At 44.1% G+C, this 21,551-nt stretch overlaps 1 protein-coding gene across 1 annotated transcript; it reads right to left on the bottom strand.

Moving 5' to 3' along the window:
- Positions 1-1,062: 1,062 nt before the first annotated feature.
- On the bottom strand, positions 1,063-7,854 carry LOC112264081 (E3 ubiquitin-protein ligase NEURL3-like). Its single transcript, XM_042331132.1, has 4 exons — positions 7,691-7,854; positions 3,416-3,928; positions 3,101-3,286; positions 1,063-2,143 (listed from the first exon to the last, which is right to left on the bottom strand). The coding sequence occupies exons 1-4, from the start codon at positions 7,719-7,721 to the stop codon at positions 1,956-1,958; spliced, it is 918 nt and encodes a 305-aa protein (XP_042187066.1). The 5' UTR covers positions 7,722-7,854; the 3' UTR covers positions 1,063-1,955.
- Positions 7,855-21,551: the final 13,697 nt, after the last annotated feature.

Below are 21,551 nucleotides of genomic sequence, written 5' to 3'. Positions count from 1 at the left end.
ATTAGGGTTGGGTTTAGCGATTTTTGGGCCCATTTCAAAATGCCTTTGAGGGGCCCCCCATACCCTACAAAAGAGAAACATGTCCATGGACATTATCTGCTTTGATTATTATTATTATCCCACAATTGAAAATAATTCTTTCAAAACCAATTTTAGAAGAGAAATTATGCTGCCACCATAATACATGAAAACACAGAGGGTTCCAATATGTGTTGTGTTGTATTAGATTTGACCCAAACCGGTAGTTTTTCATTTTGGCCAAAAAGTAAGAATATTTGTCTTGCAGTGTTAGTTAAAGGCCTTGTTGCAGAAATAATGAATGATTTGGAGTGGATTTTTTTTAAACACAGGTTTCATCCTTTTAACTTTGGCATACAGGCCAGTAATGTGGAGTGAATACAATGAATACAAACAAAATACAATGACTAAATTGACAGTAAATGGGATTAAAAATATATATATATATTTCTCACAAGTGTAGCATACGTTGTGCACTCTGCAAACAATGTGTCCATTCTGACAATGATAATGGGAAGACTGGAATAATAATGTTAAATGCATTAAAATGAATGACCGTAACCAATGTAACAAACATTGTAGAGTCGAAATGATAGGAATTAACTGTACATTTACTACTGGTGATATATGTAATGGGGAATTGATATAAAATAAGTAACAATTGAAAGCAAACAATTCACACAGAGCCCCAGCTGTTTTGAGCCCCACCTGTTCAGCTAAAATATATATCTAAAAAAGTTGAATAACAAAATTTGCAAACAAAGGACCACCGTGCCACCTTCCTGTTCAATTGAGCACAGTACAACAAGGTGAGTCCAAAATGTCTTGTATGCTGCTGCATAAACGACTTAATATGCCAGGGAGATATGTATACTGTAGTTAAGAAAGTAATACTGATTGTATGTTGTGTAGTAAGCTGTTAGTAGCCAATGTGCCTCACCCTAATAATTTGGTCCCTTTTCCACTGTTCTGACTTGGTGGTGCGCATGTAGCCTATAGCCTGTTTTAGAGAAATGTAATCATAGAATATTGTAAGAGGTTTCATTGTCTGCTTTATATGCCCCCTTTATTTATCCTACGGTTCTGACTTGGTGTTGTCACGGATCCCTCCGGAACACCTGTCCCCTATTTCCACTGATTAGCATTTGTATATATGTGTCCTTTGGTTTCCATTTGGAGGGTCGATTATTGTTCCTATGTCCGTTGGTGCGTGTAAGTACCTATGCTGTGTGTTTTGGCTTTCGTGCCATTGTGGATTGCAATTAATGTATTGTTTAGTGTTGTGTAGTGGCTTTGCTGGCATGCATCCCAATATGTTTTGGGGGAGCTTGCCCCACCAAGATGTACATGCTAAAATGGCCACTGGCACAAATTGGCAGGGAGAGCACATTCTGAAGAGAGAAGTGCATTGTGCATCTGGGCGCATGGTCAATCAGACGTCCGCGTTGGCCATGCGGCATTTATGGTGATACGGCCTCAGCAAAAGTCATGGCAGGAATGGCCTCATTAGAAGTCAGGGTATTAATACTTATTGCCCTTCACAGAGCAGTGCAGAGCTGTTGTCAAGGAAGTGAGTTTGTGTTTATACAGGATGTACCGCCCCACCTACCATCAACCAATCATATCAATGCTGAATTATACAGAGCCCTCCACATTGTTAAACATTTTTGGGAGGCACATGGTGATGCGTTACAGAGCTCGATATGGCCTCTGCATGCCTCTGGAGGCTCCACAATTGTGTCACACCCTCCATATGGAGCCTCCAACCACATTTTCTAATCAAACATACATTGGCTTTTAGTCTAGGCCTCCACAATGGATTAAGTCACTGAGATGGGTGCAAATATATATATTTGTTACTGCTCGACTAAAACAATCTCTGTCGACCAACAGCCTAATGACCAAACAATTGAGTAATTGGGGTCAGTCCTACTGGGTCATTTAGTTTGCAGGAAGCTCTTGATGTTCTGGCGACACAGAGGGCAGTTTCCAAACTCCTGGATCACTCTGATGGCACACTGGAGACACAGGCACTGGTGGCCACACAGGCACTGGTGGCCACACTGCAGGCTGATACAGGCCTTCTGGCTCATACACACCGCACAGTCCTCCACGCTCTCACAGTCTGCAATCAAATGAGATACGCTCAGTTACATGACCTATAAGGTCAAGTGGGACTTGGCTCAGGGTGGCTAGTGTTGTTGTGTCCATAAGGTTGATCCGGGTGTCATTTCTGCTAAACCTAGGATATGGCAAAGTTACAGGGCTGGGGGGAGGTATTTAAAAAAAAAAAAGAAGGTTAAAGCTCATTTACTGCACTTCTACACAATTTCAAAACTCTAAAATACTATTTGGAGAACAGCAAAAACTAGCTAAACTGTCTCCAGCCATTATCACCTTAGCTGCTGTGGCTTAATTCACCTCAACACATGTCATACAGCAATTAGCTGCTCCACCATAGCTCAGCACTGGGATTAAAAACGAGTTTAGTTTCATGTCAAGTCAAACATCAGTTACCTAGTGTCCTAGTCATCTACAGCCAACTTCCATCTCTGCACTGTTTTGAGAGAAAAGTCTTGCTGTCCACCAGCCAGCTCCGAGGTGTGCACATGGGCCTAAAACATGCTCTCTGCTACCATGCCAGTCTGCTCTGAGCCATCTGCATGGTCCTAAAGCCAGCCCACTGATACCACTAAACTGCATTTGCCTTTTAATGGGGATTGAAATTGTTGGTGCTGAGAGCTAAGGTATGGCAACCGCCATACTCTGCCATACTCAATAGATGCCCCTGAGTCCTACAGTACGTGAGGCTAACATATACTGTATCTATGTCCTTGAACAAATGTGGCTTAGATGTTTCTGTAAATGTTAAGCTACACAAGTAGTACATGTGTAAAATGTTAACTTGTAAAAATGTTAGGTTTGCCAAGCATGTGACAATAGAAACATATATATTTATTTAAAAAAAACAAGAATACCTTAAATTAAATATCAAGATATTATACTCAAATGAAGTACCATTTTCATAAAAAAATATCCAAAACAAGATAGCAGGAATTTATTGTATAATTGTGATGCTTACCTGATGTCTGCTTATTGGCTGGATGGGGAAGAAGATAGCTGTCATGAATGTAATCACAAATCTGTCTCACATTCCCATAGTTTTCAATATCGAGCGAGGTGTGTCTCTGAAGAGCAGAACAGGAGGAACGCCGTTGCGGAGCAGGACAGGACTTTTGAATCCCCAAAAACTCTTTCTTCTCCGACCCTACAAGAAATAACCAGATTTGTGGTTAGTCACTGACACTGACAGATGGACATCATTTCAAACCAAGAAATCAAATTAGGTCAGACTGCACTGTTCATTCATACATGTTCCATTGATTTCTGAACTTACCCAGTAAGAGCACAGAGCAGGTCTGCCCATAAACGTCAATCATGGCCCACAGGGGACGGCTGAGGTCCACTCCCTTCAGCAGTTTGTGTTTTTGGCTGTTTTTTCGTCTGTTGGCATTCCTGAAATACATTCTACCGCCATGGGAGACCCAAAACTCCAGCTCTGAGCCTGGCAGGCAGCAAGTTTCAGGCACAGGAGCGGCCCAGTGGCCAGGGAGGTCTGTGAGGTCTGGGATGGCCAGGGACGGCAGGGCTCTGGCAATAGGAAGCACATTGGTGAAGCCCACACGCATGGCTCCAAGCCAGGTCAGCTTGCACAACTCCACTCGCAGACGCACCCTCTCCTGGGGCCGTACCGGGCGGCTGCTGAAAACCAGGCCGTGTCTGAAGGTGACCCCAGTCCTGTCTGCCTGCCTGGCCCCCTGGCTCAGGCTCACCAAGGCACCCATCACCTCCTTATGGAAGGTCAAGGGGCCCAGGCAGTGGGGTCCACAAATGTGTGCTGGCTCAGACTCTAATGGAGATTAAAAAAGAGCAACTACAGTTAATCATTGGAATGCTACAGTACCTCAGTCATGATAAAAAAGATGGTTGTGATCAAACAAAACTAACAAAGAATGTATGTCTGAAGGTGACTGAGAATGAAACTGAAACTGCTTTACTGAAATAAATAAAAATTGTGCCAACAAAGTAGATCAGTATAAAGAAGTCTAGTCAAGGGATCTGAATGACAACTTGTTTCGCATTCAGTAACTTTAAATCTCTAATGATATCTGGTGCCATTCTAAAGTGTATAGTGGCTCATGATAACAATAATCAATACTAAATGTTACTTCTAAAATAAAAAAATAGATGTGTTATTAGCTAACTAGTACAGGGTGAATCCTTAGAGTTTTGCATTGAAACTGTCAGCAGGAAAGGCAGTTATAGGTATAGACATACATACATAAATACAGGAGAGTAACCTGGTTAAGGAAGAGGCTTGTTCACATCACATACTTGTTTACAATGCACACAGCAAGTTATCTGATTTTGGCCCCCATTACATCATATGTCTTAATTTGTTTCAATGTAATTCTTCAACAAAACATAAGTTGTGATTGAATATCACATTAATAATTACCTAACCCTCCTTTCAACCCAGATCAGACAAGTCTTTGGAAAGCAGATCTTTTGTCAGTAGTAAATTAACTTGCTAGTCATGCCAAAAAAGAAATAAAATAAAATACGTAGCCAATCAACTGAATAGATGACTGGTTGCCACACAATCTCTAATTCTACTGTCCTCTCGGAAAGGAAGTCAAATCTGTTAAAGATTTGCACAGCCATATGTAACTGGCCATGTACAGTATGTCAGGGCTGTGAATTACTGGCTGTACTGTCATCTGTGCCTACCGGAATCCCTTGAATATGTGTATGATTAATTGAAGGAAAAATACAAAATCTTTGAGCGGTTTCAGAACTGCAGAAGAAAGCTTTTCTGATCTACTTAGAAACAAACTCAGCAAAAAAAGAAGTGTCCTCTCACTGTCAACTGTGTTCATTTTCAGCAAACTTAACCTGTAAATATTTGTATGGACATAACAAGATTCAACAACTGAGACATAAACTGAACAAGTTCCACAGACATGTGACTAACAGAAATGTAATAATGTGTCTCTGAACAAAGAGGGGTCAAAATCAAAAGTAACAGTCGGTATCTTGTGTGGCCACCAGCTGCATTCAGTACTGCAGTGCATCTCCTCCTCATGGTCTGCACCAGATTTGCCAGTTATTGCTGTGAGATGTTACCCCACTCTTCCACCAAGGCACCTGCAAGTTCCCGGACATTTCTGGGGGGAATGGGCCTAGCCCTCACCATCCAACAGGTCCCAGACCGATCCAACAGGTCCCAGACGTGCTCAATGGGATTAAGATCCGGGCTCTTCGCTGGCCATGGCAGAACACTGACATTCCTGTCTTGCAGGAAATAATGCACAGAATGAGCAGTATGGCTGGTGGCATTGTCATGCTGGAGGGTCATGTCAGGATGAGCCTGCAGGAAGGGTACCACATGAGGGAGGAGGATGTCTTCCCTGTAGCGCACAGCGTTGAGATTGCTTGCAATGACAACAAGCTCAGTCCAATGATGCTGTGACCATGACGGACCCTCCACCTCCAAATCGATCCCTCTCCAGAGTACAGGCCTCGGTGTAATGCTCATTCCTTCGACGATAAATGCGAATCCAACCATCAATCCTGCTGAGACAAAACCGTGACTCGTCAGTGAAGAGCACTTTTTGCCAGTCCTGTCTGGTCCAGCGATGGTGGGTTTGTGCCCATAGGCAACGTTGTTGCCGGTGATGTCTGGTGAGGACCTGCCTTACAACAGGCCTACAAGCCCTCAGTCCAACCTCTCTCAGCCTATTGCGTACAGTCTGAGCACTGATGGAGGGTATGTGCGTTCCTGGTGTAACTCTGGCAGTTGTTGTTGCCATCCTGTACCTGTCCCACAGGTGTGATGTTCAGATGTACCGATCCAGTGCAGGTGTTGTTACATGTGGTCTGCCACTGAGAGGACGATCAGCTGTCTGTCCTGTCTCCCTGTAGCGCTGTCTTAGGCGTCTCACAGTACGGACATTGCAATTTATTGCCCTGGCCACATCTCCAGTCCTCAAGCCTCCTTGCAGCATGCCTAAGGCACATTCACGCAGATGAGCAGGGACCCTGGGCATCTTTCTTTTGGTGTTGTTCAGAGTCAGTAGAAAGGCCTCTTTAGTGTCCTAAGTTTTCATAACTGTGACCTTATTTGCCTACCGTCTGTAAGCTGTTAGTGTCATAACGACCGTTACACAGGTGCATGTTCATTAATTGTTTATGGTTCATTGAACTAGCATGGGAAACAGTGTTTAAACCCTTTACAATGAAGATCTGTGAAGTTATTTGGATTTTTACAAATTATCTTTGAAAGACAGGGTCCTGAAAAAGGGACGTTTCTTTTTTTGTTTAGTTTATATATACATATATATACACTACCGTTCAAAAGTTTTGGGTCACTTAGAAATGTCTTTGTTTTTGAAAGAAAAGCACATTTTTTTGTCCATTAAAATAACATCAAATTGATCAGAAATACAGTGTTGACATTGTTAATGTTGTAAATAACTATTGTTGCAAGAAACGGCAGATTCTTTTATGGAAAATCTACATACTGTAGGCGTACAGAGGCCCATTATCAGCAACCATCACTCCTGTGTTCTAATGGCACGTTGTGTTAGCTAATCCAAGTTGATCATTTTAAAAAGGTTAGGGTTAGGGTACGGGTTATTCGAAAACCCTTTTGCAGTCATGTTACCACAGCTGAAAACTGTTGGTCTGATTAAAGAAGCAATAAAACTGGCCTTCTTTAGATTAGTTGAGTATCTGGAGCATCAGCATTTGTGGGTTCGATTACAGGCTCAACATGGTCAGAAACAAATTACTTTCTTCTGAAACTCATCAGTCTATTCTTGTTCTGTGAAATGAAGGCTATTCCATGTGAGAAATTGCCAAGAAACTGAAGATCTCATGGAATAGCCTGACAAGAATAGAATAGACTGATAAGTTTCAGAAGAAAGGTATTTGTTTCTGGCTATTTTGAGCCTGTAATCGAACCCGCAAATGCTGATACTCAACTAGTCTAAGGAAGGCCATTTCTTTGTGTCTTTATGTCTTTCAGTAAAGCAGTTTCAGTTTCATTCTCAGTCACGTCAGACATACATTCTTTGTCAGTTTTGTTTGATCACAACCATCTTTTTGCGTCATTAATCAGCACAACAGTTTTCAGCTGTGCTAACATAATTGCAAAAGGGTTTTCTAATGATCAATTAGCCTTTTAAAATGACCAACTTGGATTAGCTAACTCAACAAGCCATTGAAACACAGGGCATGGTTGCTGATAATGGGACTCTGCACGCCTATATAGATATTCCATTGAAAATCAGCTGTTTCCAGCTACAATAGTCATTTACAACAGTAACAATGTCTACACTGTATTTCTGATCAATTTGCTGTTATGTTAATGGTAAAAGAAAATTAAATTCTTTAAAAAAACAAGGACATTTCTAAGTGTCCCCAAACTTTTGAACGGTAGTGTATATATTGTACTACTAATGTTTGTAGATATAAAGATCAACATGGAACCATTATAATATAAGTGATAGTTCTGTATCTATGAAAATGTCCATATAGTGGTATCATTTTCCTCCTATAACAATTACAACACAGTTGTCATCATTCATCAATAAGAGGCCATCCTTACCAAGGCTTCTGCTGACCATCTCCCTCACCATCTTGTACTTGCTCTTCGTATGCTCTGCAATCTATAGTACATTCACCTACAATAGGTTGAGTATAGTTCTAAGATGGTGAGAGTGTTTGCTGTTTTGATCCTCCTCTGAGTCTGCACAAGTGCCTGTAGTTTATACACAGATCATAACTCATCACATAAGGAAAGAGAAAGCCACCCGGCTAAGGGGAGGGACAGTCATCTGGAAAATATCTATGTTCTAACAACGGATGCTGCTTATTTCTTCTGGTGCTAACACTCACTTGACTCTACTGAGTCATGTCAAGTCAAAAATCAAATCTATCATATGATTACTACGCGTTAGTTATTGTACTAAAATTGACATTTTTTTAATTCGTTTTATGCAACACCATTTTACATTTTATGATTTCTTTGAAAACAGTACACATTTTTTGAAAGCATGATCAAACTGTTGTAGGAAATAAACCACAGTTTCTAACATCTATAGCACATCATATAGGTATCAAGTTAGAGTTGTAATCACTTTCATTTCACATCATTCAGATCTAACAAGGTTCTTTATGTACAGTGCCTTCAGAAAGTATTCACACCCAATGTTCCGTGAACAAAGAATCCAATTCGGGAAAGTCGTATTCCTGGTCGTAATGCTGGTGAGTTACTGCCGCTCTGATATCCAAATGTTTTTCCCGGCTGTAAGTAATAACACATTTACTGGGCTAATAATGTAAAAAGAACACATAGAAAAACAAAATAATGCAAAGTATCCTAAGAGCTAGAAGCACGGCAGCCCTATCCGTCGGCCCATTTTGTCTCACATAAGACCACTAGGTTTTTATGGGTATTATGACATCTCCACTGTGGGGCTCTATTCACCACTCTGTCCAACGGCAAACTCTGTCCACATGACAACTACCTCAACCAAGACGAACAGTGGCATAGAGACATCGCTGACATCACTTTACGGCCCTCGACTCCTGCCGTGTCAACAGACTTCACCCAAACAAAAAAAACTGACTCTCGCAGAATGAATGTACAACTGATAAATAGTCACTGATATTTCTGTCAGATGGCTAGCTAGCTAGGTTAATCAAGGGCTCTGGCTGTTAGCCAGATCGCTAGCTAGCTGGCTAGAAGGATGAAGTTAGAAGCTCATTCAAATGGAACCTGACATCAGCAGGAGCTGTTGACTGAAATTAAAGTGGAACTGACAGCGTTTTAACTACTTTGCAGATATGAAACAGACAATCATAATATCAATCAAAAATATCAAATTCCTAGTTTAGGCTACAAAGCCAACTTTATAAGAGGTTTAAAAATAGGTTATATTTGACTCAAAACTCCATGAAGGCATTGTTGGCAGAATAAATTGATGCAGTTCAATGCATGATTAATATAATTCACCAATACATTTCTTGGTAGTCCCAAAAATATTGCAGGTTGTAAATCAGGTTGTAAATCACAGCTGGTCTCGTACATTGTGTGCTGCCTCCACAAAATTGTGCAGTCTGGCTTCAGTCTGATTTTTAAAGCTTAACAATTAATAACCTTGAAATATCAAAACCTGCAACAAAATACCATGCAAAGGAGAAACATGTAAGCTAGCTATGTATTTATCAAGCTAAAAACACGGAGCCTGACATTAGCTAGCTAACCGCTGGGAGGATGTCATGTCATTGGAGGAGTGGGTGAGTGACTGACTTTTCCCCCTCATATCATTTTTGTGGCTACAGCTAGAGATGCAGGTGTCATGGTTAGCTAGCAAGAAATGTGAATAACTTTACTAGCTAGCTACGGGGTTGTCAGGTCTAGCTAAAATGTCCAGACCAATGACCACTCAAAACCAGCCCAAAAGGCCTGAGAACTAGCCCCCAAAACATTTTCGCACGAAGAGGGGAGTTTATTTATTCTACCTTCATATAACTAGGCAAGTCAGTTAAGAACAAATTCCTATTTTCAATGACGGTGTTACGGTTTTCTAGGTGTGAAGGAGAGTCGGACCAAACTGCAGCGTGTAGATTGCGATCCATGTTTAATGAACAACGTAAACACGAATTAACACAAAACACTACAAAACAATAAACGTAACGAAAACCGAAACAGCCTATACATGTGTCAACTAACACAGCGTCAGGAACAAAGACACTAAAGACAATCACCCACGACAAACTCAAAGAATATGGCTGCCTAAATATGGTTCCCAATCAGAGACAACGATAAACACCTGCCTCTGATTGAGAACCACTCCAGACAGCCATAGACCTTGCTAGATAACCCAACTAGCTACAATCCCAATACACACACACCAAAACCCCAAGACAAAACACACCACAATACAAAAACCCCATGCCACACCCTGGCCTGACCCAATACATGAAGAAAAACACAAAATACTTAGACCAGGGCGTGACAGAACCCCCTAAGGTGCGGACTCCCGAACGCACCTCAAAACAATAGGGAGGGTCCGGGTGGGCGTCTGTCCATGGTGGCGGCTCCGGCACGGGACGTGGAACCCACTCAGTTAATGTCTTAGTCCCCTCTCCTCGCGTCCCTGGATAGTCCACCCTCGCCGCCGACCATGGCCTAGTAGTCCTCACCCAGAAACCCACTGGACTGAGGAGCAGATCGGGACTGAAGGACAGCTCGGGACTGAGGGGAAGCTCGGGAGTGAGAGGAAGCTCGGGAGTGAGAGGAAGCTCGGGAGTGAGAGGAAGCTCGGGGGTGAGAGGAAGCTCGGGGTGAGAGGAAGCTCGGGGTGAGAGGAAGCTCGGGGGTGAGAGGAAGCTCGGGAGTGAGAGGAAGCTCGGGAGTGAGAGGAAGCTCGGGGTGAGAGGAAGCTCGGGAGTGAGAGGAAGCTCGGGAGTGAGAGGAAGCTCGGGAGTGAGAGGAAGCTCGGGAGTGAGAGGAAGCTCAGGCAGGTAGGTAGATCTACCAGATCCTGGCTGGCTGGTGGTTCAGCAGATCCTGGCTGACTGGCAGATCCTGGCTGACTGGCGGATCTGGCGGATCCAGGCCGACTGGCGGATCCTGGCCGACTGGCAGATCCTGGAAGCCTGACTGGCAGATCCTGGCCTGACTGGCAGTTCTGGAAGAGTCTGGTTGACTGGCAGATCTGGAAGAGTCTGGTTGACTGGCAGATCTGGAAGAGTCTGGTTGACTGGAAGAGTCTGGTTGACTGGTAGATCTGGAAGAGTCTGGTTGACTGGTAGATCTGGAAGAGTCTGGTTGACTGGCAGATCTGTAAGAGTCTGGTTGACTGGTAGATCTTGAAGAGTCTGGCTGACTGGCGGATCCTGGCAGACTGAAAGATCTGGCTGCTCCATGCTGACTGGCGGCTCTGGCTGCTCCACGCTGACTGGCGGCTCTGGCTGCTCCATGTAGGCTGACAGCTCTGGCGGCTTCTTACAGACTGGCAGCTCTGGCGGCTCCGTGCAGACTGGCAGCTCCTTGCAGACTGACAGCTCCGTGCAGACTGGCAGCTCCTTGCAGACTGGCAGCTCGGGCTGCTTCATGCAGACTGACATCTCTGGCTGCTCCATGCAGACTGGCAGCTCAGGCTGCTCCATGCAGGCTGGCAGCTCAGGCTGCTCCATGCAGACTGACAGCTCTGGCTGCTCCATGCAGACTGACAGCTCTGGCTGCTCCATGCAGACTGACAGCTCTGGCTGCTCCATGCAGCCTGGCAGCTCTGGCTACTCCATGCAGGCTGGCAGCTCTGGCTGCTCCATGCAGGCTGGCAGCTCTGGCTGCTCCATGCAGGCTGGCAGCTCTGGCTGCTCCATGCAGGCTGGCAGCTATGGCTGCTCCATGCAGGCTGGCAGCTCTGGCTGCGCTGAACAGGCAGGAGACTCCAGCAGCGCTGTAGAGGAGGAAGGCTCTGACAGCGCTGAACAGACGGGAGACTCCGGCAGCGCAGGAGAGGAGAAATGCTCCGGCAGCGCTGGAGAGGCGAGGCGCACTGTAGGCCTGATGCGTGGTGCTGGTTCTGGTGGTACTGAACCGAGGACACGCACAGGAAGCCTGGTGCGGGGAGCTGCTACCGGAGGGCTGGGGTGTGGAGGTGGTACTGGATAGACCGGACCGTGCAGGCGCACTGGAGCTCTTGAGCACCGAGCCTGCCCAACCTTACCTGGCTCGATGCCCACTCTAGCCCGGCCGATACGAGGAGCTAGAATATACTGCACCGGGCTATGCACCCGCACTGGGGACACCGTGCGCACCACTGCAAAACACGGTGCCTGACCGGTCTCTCTAGCCCCCCGGTAACCACAGGAAGTTTGCACAGGTCTCCTACCTGGCATAGCCATACTCCCTGTGAGCCCCCCCCCAATAAATTTTTGGGGCTGACTCTCGGGCTTCCGTCCGCGCCGCCGTGCTTGCTTCGCCAACCTCATTCTCCGATAACCTTCCGCGCACTGCTCCATCGAATCCCAGGCGGGCTCCGGCACTCTCCCTGGGTCGACCGCCCACCTGTCTATCTCCTCCCAAGAAGTATAGTCCATACTGTACTCCTCTTTGGGCTGCTCCTGTTGCCTCCTCTCCTGCTGCACCTGTTGCCTCTCCTGCTGCTCCTGCCTGTTGACACGCTGCTTGGTCCGTTGGTGGTGGGTGATTCTGTTACGGTTTTCTAGGTGTGAAGGAGAGTCGGACCAAACTGCAGCGTGTAGATTGCGATCCATGTTTAATGAACAACGTAAACACGAATTAACACAAAACACTACAAAACAATAAACGTAACGAAAACCGAAACAGCCTATACATGTGTCAACTAACACAGCGACAGGAACAAAGACACTAAAGACAATCACCCATGACAAACTCAAAGAATATGGCTGCCTAAATATGGTTCCCAATCAGAGACAACGATAAACACCTGCCTCTGATTGAGAACCACTCCAGACAGCCATAGACCTTGCTAGATAACCCAACTAGCTACAATCCCAATACACACACACCAAAACCCCAAGACAAAACACACCACAATACAAAAACCCCATGCCACACCCTGGCCTGACCCAATACATGAAGAAAAACACAAAATACTTAGACCAGGGCGTGACAGACGGCCTAGGAACAGTTGGTTAACTGCCTAGTTCAGCGGCAGAACGACAATTGGATTGTATTTATCATCATTAGTCATTTAGGTCAACATTGGATCATTCAGAGATCCTCACTGAACTTCTGGAGAGAGTTTCCTGCACTGAAAGTAAAGGGGCTGAATAATTTTGCACGCCCAATTTTTCAGTTTTTGATTTGTTAAAAAAGTTTGAAATATCCAATAAATGTCGTTCCACTTCATGATTGTGTCCCACTTGTTGTTGATTCTTCACAAAAAAATACAGTTTTATATCTTTGTTTGAAGCCTGAAATGTGGCAAAAGGTCGCAAAGTTCAAGGGGGCCGAATACTTTCGCAAGGCACTGTACCTGCACCATCGTCTCCCACTGCCTCAACGCCACGGAAAGGATCTACGATGAGGGGAATCGTGAGCTTCTCACGGTGAAGATGGCATTGGAGAAATGGCAGCACTGGCTGGAGGGGGAGGAACACCCATTCATCATGTAGACCGACCACAAGAACCTGGAGCATCTCCGCACTGCCAAGCGTCTCAACTCCAGGCAACCAAGATGGGCCCTGCTTTTCACACTGTTCAACTTCTCCCTCTCGTGCCGAATGTCAAGCTGGATGCACTGTCCCGCCACTATAGTCCCACGGGTACAACCCCGGAGCCCAAGACCATCCTTCCTACCTCGTGCCTGGTGACGGCACTCAACTGGGGTACTGTGAAACAGGTCTGGGAGGCACAGCGGTCACAGCCGAACCCTGGAGGGGGCCCTGATAATCGGATGTTTGTCACTGACGCTGTCCTCTCTGCGGTCCTGGAGTGGGCCCATTCCTCCAGGCTTGCCTGCCACCCGGGCTCCCGTCGGACCCTGGCCTTCATGCGACAATACTTTTGGTGGCCTATGATGGTTCTGGATATCGCCACGTTTGCCTCCGCCTTCAAGGTCTGTGCTCAGAATAAGACTCCTCGGCAAGCTCTGGCTGGTCTTCTGCAACCACTGCCTGTCCCTCATCGTCCCTGGTCCCACATATTCCTGGATTCGTCACAGGTCTCCCCCGTCTGAGGGCAACACTGCCATCCAGACTGTGGTCGGCCAGTTTTCCAAGGCCGCTCACTTCATTCCTCTCTCCCAAACTACCCTCGGCCAAAGAGACGGCCTAGCTCATGGTGCAGCATGTCTTCCGGATCCATGGACTGCCCGTGGACATGGTGTCTGACCGGGGGCCTCATTTCTCGTCCCGGTTCTGGAAGGCATTCTGTGCCCTCATTGGGTCGTTGGCCAGCCTGTCCTCTGGGTTCCACCCCCAGTCCAATGGCCAGTCGGCGCAAGCCAACCAGCTTCCTGGTCTCTGCCAACCCCACCTTTTGGAGCCAGCAGCTGGTGTGGGTCGAGTACGCCCGCAACACCCTTCCCTGCTCCGTGCCTATCTCCGTTTGAGTGTTCCCTGGTGTATCAGCCCCCGCTCTTCCCCGAGCAGGAAGAAGAGGTCGGCGTACCTTCTGCCCAGATGTTTCTCTGCCGCTGTCATCGTACCTGGAGGAGAGCCCGGTCGGCCTCCTTAAAAGACTACCTCCAGGTATTGACGACAAGAGGATTGCCATCGGACTCCGGCTTCCCGATATCGTCTTGGGTTAAATGTATGACTATCCACCCGGGATCTGCCCCTCCAGGTGGAATCCGGCTAACTCTCCCCCCGGTTTATAGGTTCATTTTCCATCTCCAAGATGATTAGCCCCTCTGCTGTTTGTCTTCTGTTGCCCCGTACCCTTTGTTTACATCCCACCTTTCATGTGTTCAGAGTCAAACCTATGTCTCACAGCCCTTTGTCTCCTGTTTCCAGGCCCACCCCTCTCCCCTGTTTCATCGACGGCCAACTAGCTTACTCTGTGAGGCGTCTCCTGAAAGTTCAACCTCAGGGCAGGGGGTTCCAGTACCTACTTGACTGGGAGGGTTATGGCCCAGAGGAAATGTGCCGAGTCCCCGCCAGGGACATACTGGACCCAGGCCTCATCGCGTATTTTCAACTCCGACACCCCGGTCAACCAGGTATGCACCCAGATAGGATGCCAGGTGGTGCCCCTAGAGTTGGGGGTACTGTCACACCCTGTTCTGTTTCACCTGTCCTTGTGATTATCTCCACCTCCATCCAGGTGTCGCCCATGTTCCCCATTATCCCCGGTGTATTTATACCTGTGTTCTCTGTTTGTCCGCTGCCAATTCGTCTTGTTTTGTCAGGTAAACCAGCGTTTTTGTTCCCAGCTCCTGATTTTTCTAATCTCTCTTTTCTCGCCCTCCTGGTTTTGACCCTTGCCTGTACTGACTCTGAGCCCGCCTGCCTGACCACTCTGCCTGCCCCTGACCCTGAGCCTGCCTGCCGACCTATACCTTTGCCCCACCTCTGGATTGTTGACCTCTGCCTACCCTGACCCTGCCTGCCATCCGGTACCGTTACCCCACCTTTGGTTTACTGACCCCTGCCTGCATTGACTTGTCTATTGCCTGCCCCTGTTGGAATATTAAAACATTATCAATTTTACGTGATTCCTGATAATGATTAAGCAATAAGGCATGAGGCGAGGGAGTATGGTATATGGCCAGTATACCATGGCTAAGAGTTGTTTTTAAGCATGATGCAAAGTGGAGTGCCTGGATACAGCCATTAGCCGTGGTATACTGTCCATATACCACAAATCCCCGGGGTGCCTTCTTGCTATTGGTTATCAACGTAATTAGAACAGTAACAATGATATTTTTTGTCATACCCCTGGTATACCACAGCTTTCAGCCAATACCAGGCTCAGCATACCGGGCTCAAACACTGTTTATAATTGTAAATAAATCTATTTTGCACGTGCATAACTATAGATAAATCCGACAGGAGAGTTTGAGTGATGAAAGTTGGACAGAGGATCTCCATCTCTGAGCAAGAAACAATTGAACGAACTTAAAACAAACTAATGTTAGGCTATTTTCTGGCAATTGCGCCATTGTTATGTGCAAGATCTTAAGACTGCAAACAGATATAAATGGCACATTTGTGAGATTGACTTGTCATTTCAATCGACATAGGCTAAAGACTAAAATCTGGCTTTATCATTGTAATACAACTTTGCCATGGTTTGTTTGCTTAGCTAGATGCAGGTAGCCTATAGCCACTGATAGGCCTACATCTCATTTCAGATAGCCTAAGCAAGAGGTAAACTGAAAATTCTACTTCATACCTTTCAGACTGTCAGTATGATTGAAAGTATGGATTATACCCCTCGTGCTTTGCGCAGGTCGAGTAACAATAACAACAGAGTGACAGCGTGGGAGGACGTGCCCCCACAGTTCTTATTGTCTCTTGTTTCTTCTCGCAAAGTTAATTTAGCCTTATCACGCAAGTTGACTTCTTCCGTTTTTCGGATTGCATCTTCCCAGGTATAGGTAGGGTAAGCTAAACTCTGTGTGAGTTGTGTGTACTGTCTGTCAGCAACAGCCTGTGACCTGTGGGTGAGAGCGTGACATTCGCCTTGCAAAGCTGTGTGATAGCTCTGCTGTACCTATCCCTTTTATCTGATGATATTGGGCTTCCTTGTCTTGTGCTGACTTAGCCCTCCAGCTAGCGTGTGTGTGTGTGTGTGTGTGGGGGGGGGGCACTGTATTCCTGTGCTAACCTTGTCAAGATCCCCCACTGCTGTGCTCATCATCAAGGCAACCTTGATCATCGAAGCCTTCTCATCGAGGCCTTCTTGATAACAGTGATGACTAAAGGATTCCACCCTGAAATCATATAATTGTATGAAATGTGTTAAGAGTCATAATTCCATAATATGTGTGACTAGACCATTGTGTTACTATGTAGTAATGTGAGAGTTGAGAGAACAAAGGACAACGGGAAAGAGGCTCCTTCCAAGGTCCCTCTAATCTAGGGAGGAAACAGCGAGGAACTGCCAGGATGGTAGAATAGTGATAAACGTTCACGAATGTGAACTGTGGAAAAAGATACAACCCACCTACTGTTTGTGTGTGTGTGTGTGTGTGTGTGGGGGTGTTATGAAGACTGTTCACATTTTGGTTGACTTTAGAACGTTCTCTGAATAAAGAACCAACCTTTTGCAGAAATCTGGGAAATCTTTGCCTAATTCTTATTAACCCTAGCTTTACAACCTAGGGGGAATTGGTCAAAGCTATAGTGATTGTTATCATCATTGGGATTGAACATTTTCGTGACACTTCTTAACAACGCTATTAACAAGGCAGGTCCTACAGGCCCTAGTTTTGTTGCACCTTAACTACTGTTCAGTCGTGTGGCCAGGTGCACAGCTGGCCCTTGGATGTACACAGAGAGCTAATATTAATAATATGCATGTCAATCTCTCCTTGCTCAAAGTGGAGGAAAGATTGACTTCATTGCTACTTGTAATAATGAAAGGTATTGACATGTTGAATGCACCTGTCTAAACTACTGGCACACAGCTCCGACACCCATGCATACCCCACAAGACATGCCACAAGACGTCTCTTCACAGTCGTCTTCCCATAGTCCAGAACAGACTATGGGAGTCGCACAGTACTGCATAGAGCCATGACTATATGGAACTCTATTCCACATCAACTGACTGACTTGGGGACTGTGAAGAGTAACTGATGCAATAAAATAATATTAGATATAAAAAAACAGATAAAAAAACACCTTATAGAACAGCGCGGACTGTGAAGCAACACAAACATAGACACAGACACATGCATAAACACACACACAGCAACATACGCACTATACACACACTTACACATGGATTTAGTACTGTAGATATGTGGTAGTGGTGGAGTAAGGGCCTTAGGGCACACAGTGTGTTATGAAATCTGTTAATTTAATGTAATGTTTTTAAAATCGTATAATCTGCCTTGATTTTGCTGGACCCCCAGGAAGAGTAGCTGCAACCTTGCAGCTAATGGGGATATATAATCAATTCAAACTCGGAACTGGTCACTTCCCTAGATAACCGAGTCTAGGAAGGTTGTTAGCCTAGCCAGCTATAAGACCTGAGATTTGAATTAAGTAGCTTGCCAGTATTTATTTCACCTCAGACTTTCAAGGACATTTATGTAAAAACAATGTATGAAAACAATATTTTATTGCAAACATTTTGAACAACAACCATTGTTAGACATTTAATTCATTTAAGCCAAAGTAAGGTTCCAAAAGTAGCCAATGGGCAGAGCTCAATGAAGTAGGCCAGTGTTTTTGAGAGATGGGCCCAGATTGCAGAGGGGTCATCCACATAAAAAGGCTCAGTGAGCAAAGTGAAACTGTATCATTTGTGGTATGTCCAACACAGGTGTGGAGCTTGTGAGAATCACCAAAGTGAACTGCCTGGATTTCACTGGTGTATTTACACAGGTAGTTCTCTGCAAAGTCAATATGCATGAGGATCTCCTCTTTTCGCAGATTCTCTTTTAATTCCCTTAGTTTGGAGTATTGATGTCGCATGTTGTACACGTGTTTCCCCAACTTATCTTTCAATCCTTTGGAGAAGTCCTCCAGTAGAATATGCAGTGTGCCACACGCCTTTTCTTTTACTGTCAAATGGACAGTGAACTTCTCCATGTTTCCCTCTTTGTTTTTCCTTCTCTCTCTTCAGCTTTATTTTTCCACTCAAACCACCATGTCTGCTCATCAGCATCACAGTCAGATGTTTTAAGCTCTTTTGCTTGGCAAAAGGAGCACTCTGTGTACATGCACTCTTTCTTCAGGTTCTCACAGCACAAATACACAATAAGGTTCTCAATGTTTCTGCAGCTGATCCGTTTGTGATGCTGTAGTTTGTCCGCCATGAACTGGAGGTTGTCGTGGGTTTTTCAGAGGCATGTGTCCCTATCCTGGATTGTTGGCTTGACAACCCAAAAATGACTTATTTTGCAGAATTCATAGTAGTACATTTTAATCTCAGATTTGTCACTCTTAAAATTCTGATAAAGGTCTTCAATTGTGCCATTCAATAAGCGCTTCTGCTTTTTGTTGTTCCTCGTTAGTGGGTCCTTTTCCCCTGTTGTTACTCTACTGTTGTCATCACGTTCACAGAATCTAGTGATTTTATTTTCTGTGGCTGTGCTAATTATGTTACACTGCTTTTTCCTGGAGTATTGAAAAGTTGTTGGCCTGTTTTCATTTGCCCTCTGACCAGGCCATACTTTCTCAGGATGTTGCCTCTGAGCATTTTTGAAGCCAATTGTTTGTTCTTGGCCCTGTGCCCTGTGCACAGTTTTTGCTACTTTTGCTTTAACTCTGCAATGATGGCGTTTTGAAACAAGAAATTCCTTCTTAAGTTCTCAGGAGTTCCCTTCATTTGCTGTTTTGTCTTTGTCTTTGGGGAATCTTGTCTCTCCATTTTCTTCATCAGTTGATCATACCTTTTTTGGGGTATTTTTCAGCTTTCCGTAAAGTTTTATCAAGTTTGACATTTGTCATGCAACGATCTCTTCCAACCTTTTTCCTTCCATCAAGTATTTGACTTCTCATTCCTGTTGCAGATGATGAGGAAGTGGTATCAGGGCATGCATCAGTGGCAGGTAAGTTAGGGGCAGGTATGTTGGCCTCATGTTCTGGCTGCAAGTCATCTGGTGACTGAGGTCAGTCTCCATTGCAACTATTCTCTTTAAAGTCTGTATTCTATTCCGTTGGTTGCATTTCCATTGCCTTCTCTTGCTTATTTGTTCTCGCTTTGTAAGCTCAGAGATAGATTTCACTTCTTCCTTATCTTTTTTCTTCCCAGTATCTCTTCCTGTCTATTTGCAGATGTTCCTGGTATCGGATCTTTTTTTACATGTTGTTTCTATGTCTGTGACCTCTGTGCTGTTTTATGTGGCATCTTTTAAAAGCAAAGAAAAATACTACTTAAGTTTTCAACTTGTGCACACCTTGGAGAATTTTCTAGATTAAATTAATTTAAAACATGATTAAATAAAAAAATATTTAAAAAGTAATAACAATGGATTTTGCCATTTCCACCACGTTCTGTCATTTCCACCAGTTAAGTTTGTGTTGGAAATGACTGTCATGGAAATGACGCTTCTACAGTTTTTGGATAAAAATGACAGACTGCTTAGCATGCTTTGGCAGTATTACAGCTAGCATATAGTTTACACTAAATACATAAAAAGTAAAAATAATAATAATAATAATTATACCACAAATTAAAGAAACTATAGCCTGTTTTTAGAAATGACCGACAATAAAAATATTCTCTACACAAGCAATATTTACCTAGATTTTTCTTCAACTTCTGAACATCACATCTGGAACAACTGCAGCCATGTGCTTCAGTGTCGCAATAAGTTTCCGTGGTAACTAAATTAACATTCTCCAAAACTTTATTAATGAGGAATTTGCCCTCAGTGGTGGAAATGACACCACTACCAAAGCACGGGTATATTTTGTGGAAATAACAATATAAAGGGCATACTCACAATTATTGATATAATTGTATTTAATTGACTCTCTCCATAGTAGATAACATGATATAATGTGTAATTATTAATGTTTGCTCATAGAAAAACAGTAGGACCTCAAAAAAAGGGGACAAGGGCAAAACAGTAAAATTGAGGTATAAAATGCATCTGAAAAGTATCTCAAATTCTTGATAGAGAGGTGTTAAAAAATCTGGGGGATTGTAGTGTGAATTTAACACATAAAGAATAGAAACATATATTTTTTTAAATAAAATCCCCAAAATGTACCCTGAAGACATAGAAGTGCCCGTAGTTGCAGAATCACCCATTAATAACTTGTTTCTCTTCAAATGGTTATAGAATACAACATGTTAGAGTCAACTAAGGGCCTTTTACACTGGTGCACTACTGAAAACTGAATTGTAGTTCAGCTCACATGAGATATTAAGAACATGAACGGGATTTAAAAGATAACACATTACAATTTAAACATCTCCACATGCTATTTTTCTGGACTTTTCTATCTTTCAGTCCAAATGAAACCTTTTGGGAGGGATGACCTGATGTGCATTTTGTGTCATTTTTAACTACATAAAATTACATTAGCCTTCCCTATAGACCTGCATGAAAATCCATTGTAGATTCAGTGAGCAGGTCATCTATTGGGCCAGGGCTGGGTCTCTCACAGGGGACTTGGCATGATGGCATCACTTACCACTCAACTGTAACCCATTTCAAACTGTGCTTTTGAGATTATCCTGAAAATGTGTAATGGTAACTCCAAAAGCATATTTTCAGGTAGTTTTTTCTGATGCCATTCAAAACAAAGCAAGTTGATCCAGTCAAGTCAACCTTTCATGGTAATAAACAGACGACTTAAAGCTTAAACCAAACTGCTGGTCAAACCCACTGCTCATACTGTGTTCATTGAAATATACCATATGAGAAGCAGTGAATACACTAACTTGGTTAAAAAAAAAATGCATTTGGCTGCCCTCTGTTAGAGAGATGCAACATGCAGAAATCGCTTCTCCAATTCATAGTTGCTAAAATTCTAATAGTTTGCCTAGTTTCAGTTTGTGACAAAACAAGCAGTCACAGTGTAGAGAATCATTATACCATCTAAACCACTGTGAGATATATTTTCCATCACCCAAAAGATTGTGTCTGAAGCTGGTGTACAAAACTGAAAGTATAAGATGCAAAAAAACCACATTTAAATCAAATCTATTTATCACATACACATGGTTAGCAGATGTTAATGCAAGTGTAGCGAAATGTTGTGCTTCTAGTTCCGACAATGCAGTAATAACCAACGAGTAATCTAACTAACAATTCCAAAACTACTACCTTATACAC

Source organism: Oncorhynchus tshawytscha, linkage group LG12, assembly GCF_018296145.1.
Source record: "Oncorhynchus tshawytscha isolate Ot180627B linkage group LG12, Otsh_v2.0, whole genome shotgun sequence".
NCBI lineage: Eukaryota > Metazoa > Chordata > Actinopteri > Salmoniformes > Salmonidae > Oncorhynchus > Oncorhynchus tshawytscha.
Note: the sequence above shows the minus strand (reverse complement) of the source record. Positions and strands in the feature narration are given on the sequence as shown.

Bases quoted from the DNA above. Each gene is read 5' to 3' on its own strand.
- LOC112264081 (XM_042331132.1), bottom strand. From the start codon at position 7,721: ATGGTGAGGGAGATGGTCAGCAGAAGCCTTG. The intron at 3,287-3,415 runs GTAAGTTCAGAA...TATTTCTTGTAG, and splicing joins CTGCTCTGTGCTCTTACTGG to GGTCGGAGAAGAAAGAGTTT. The intron at 2,144-3,100 runs GTAAGCATCACA...ATTTGATTGCAG, and splicing joins AGCCAATAAGCAGACATCAG to ACTGTGAGAGCGTGGAGGAC.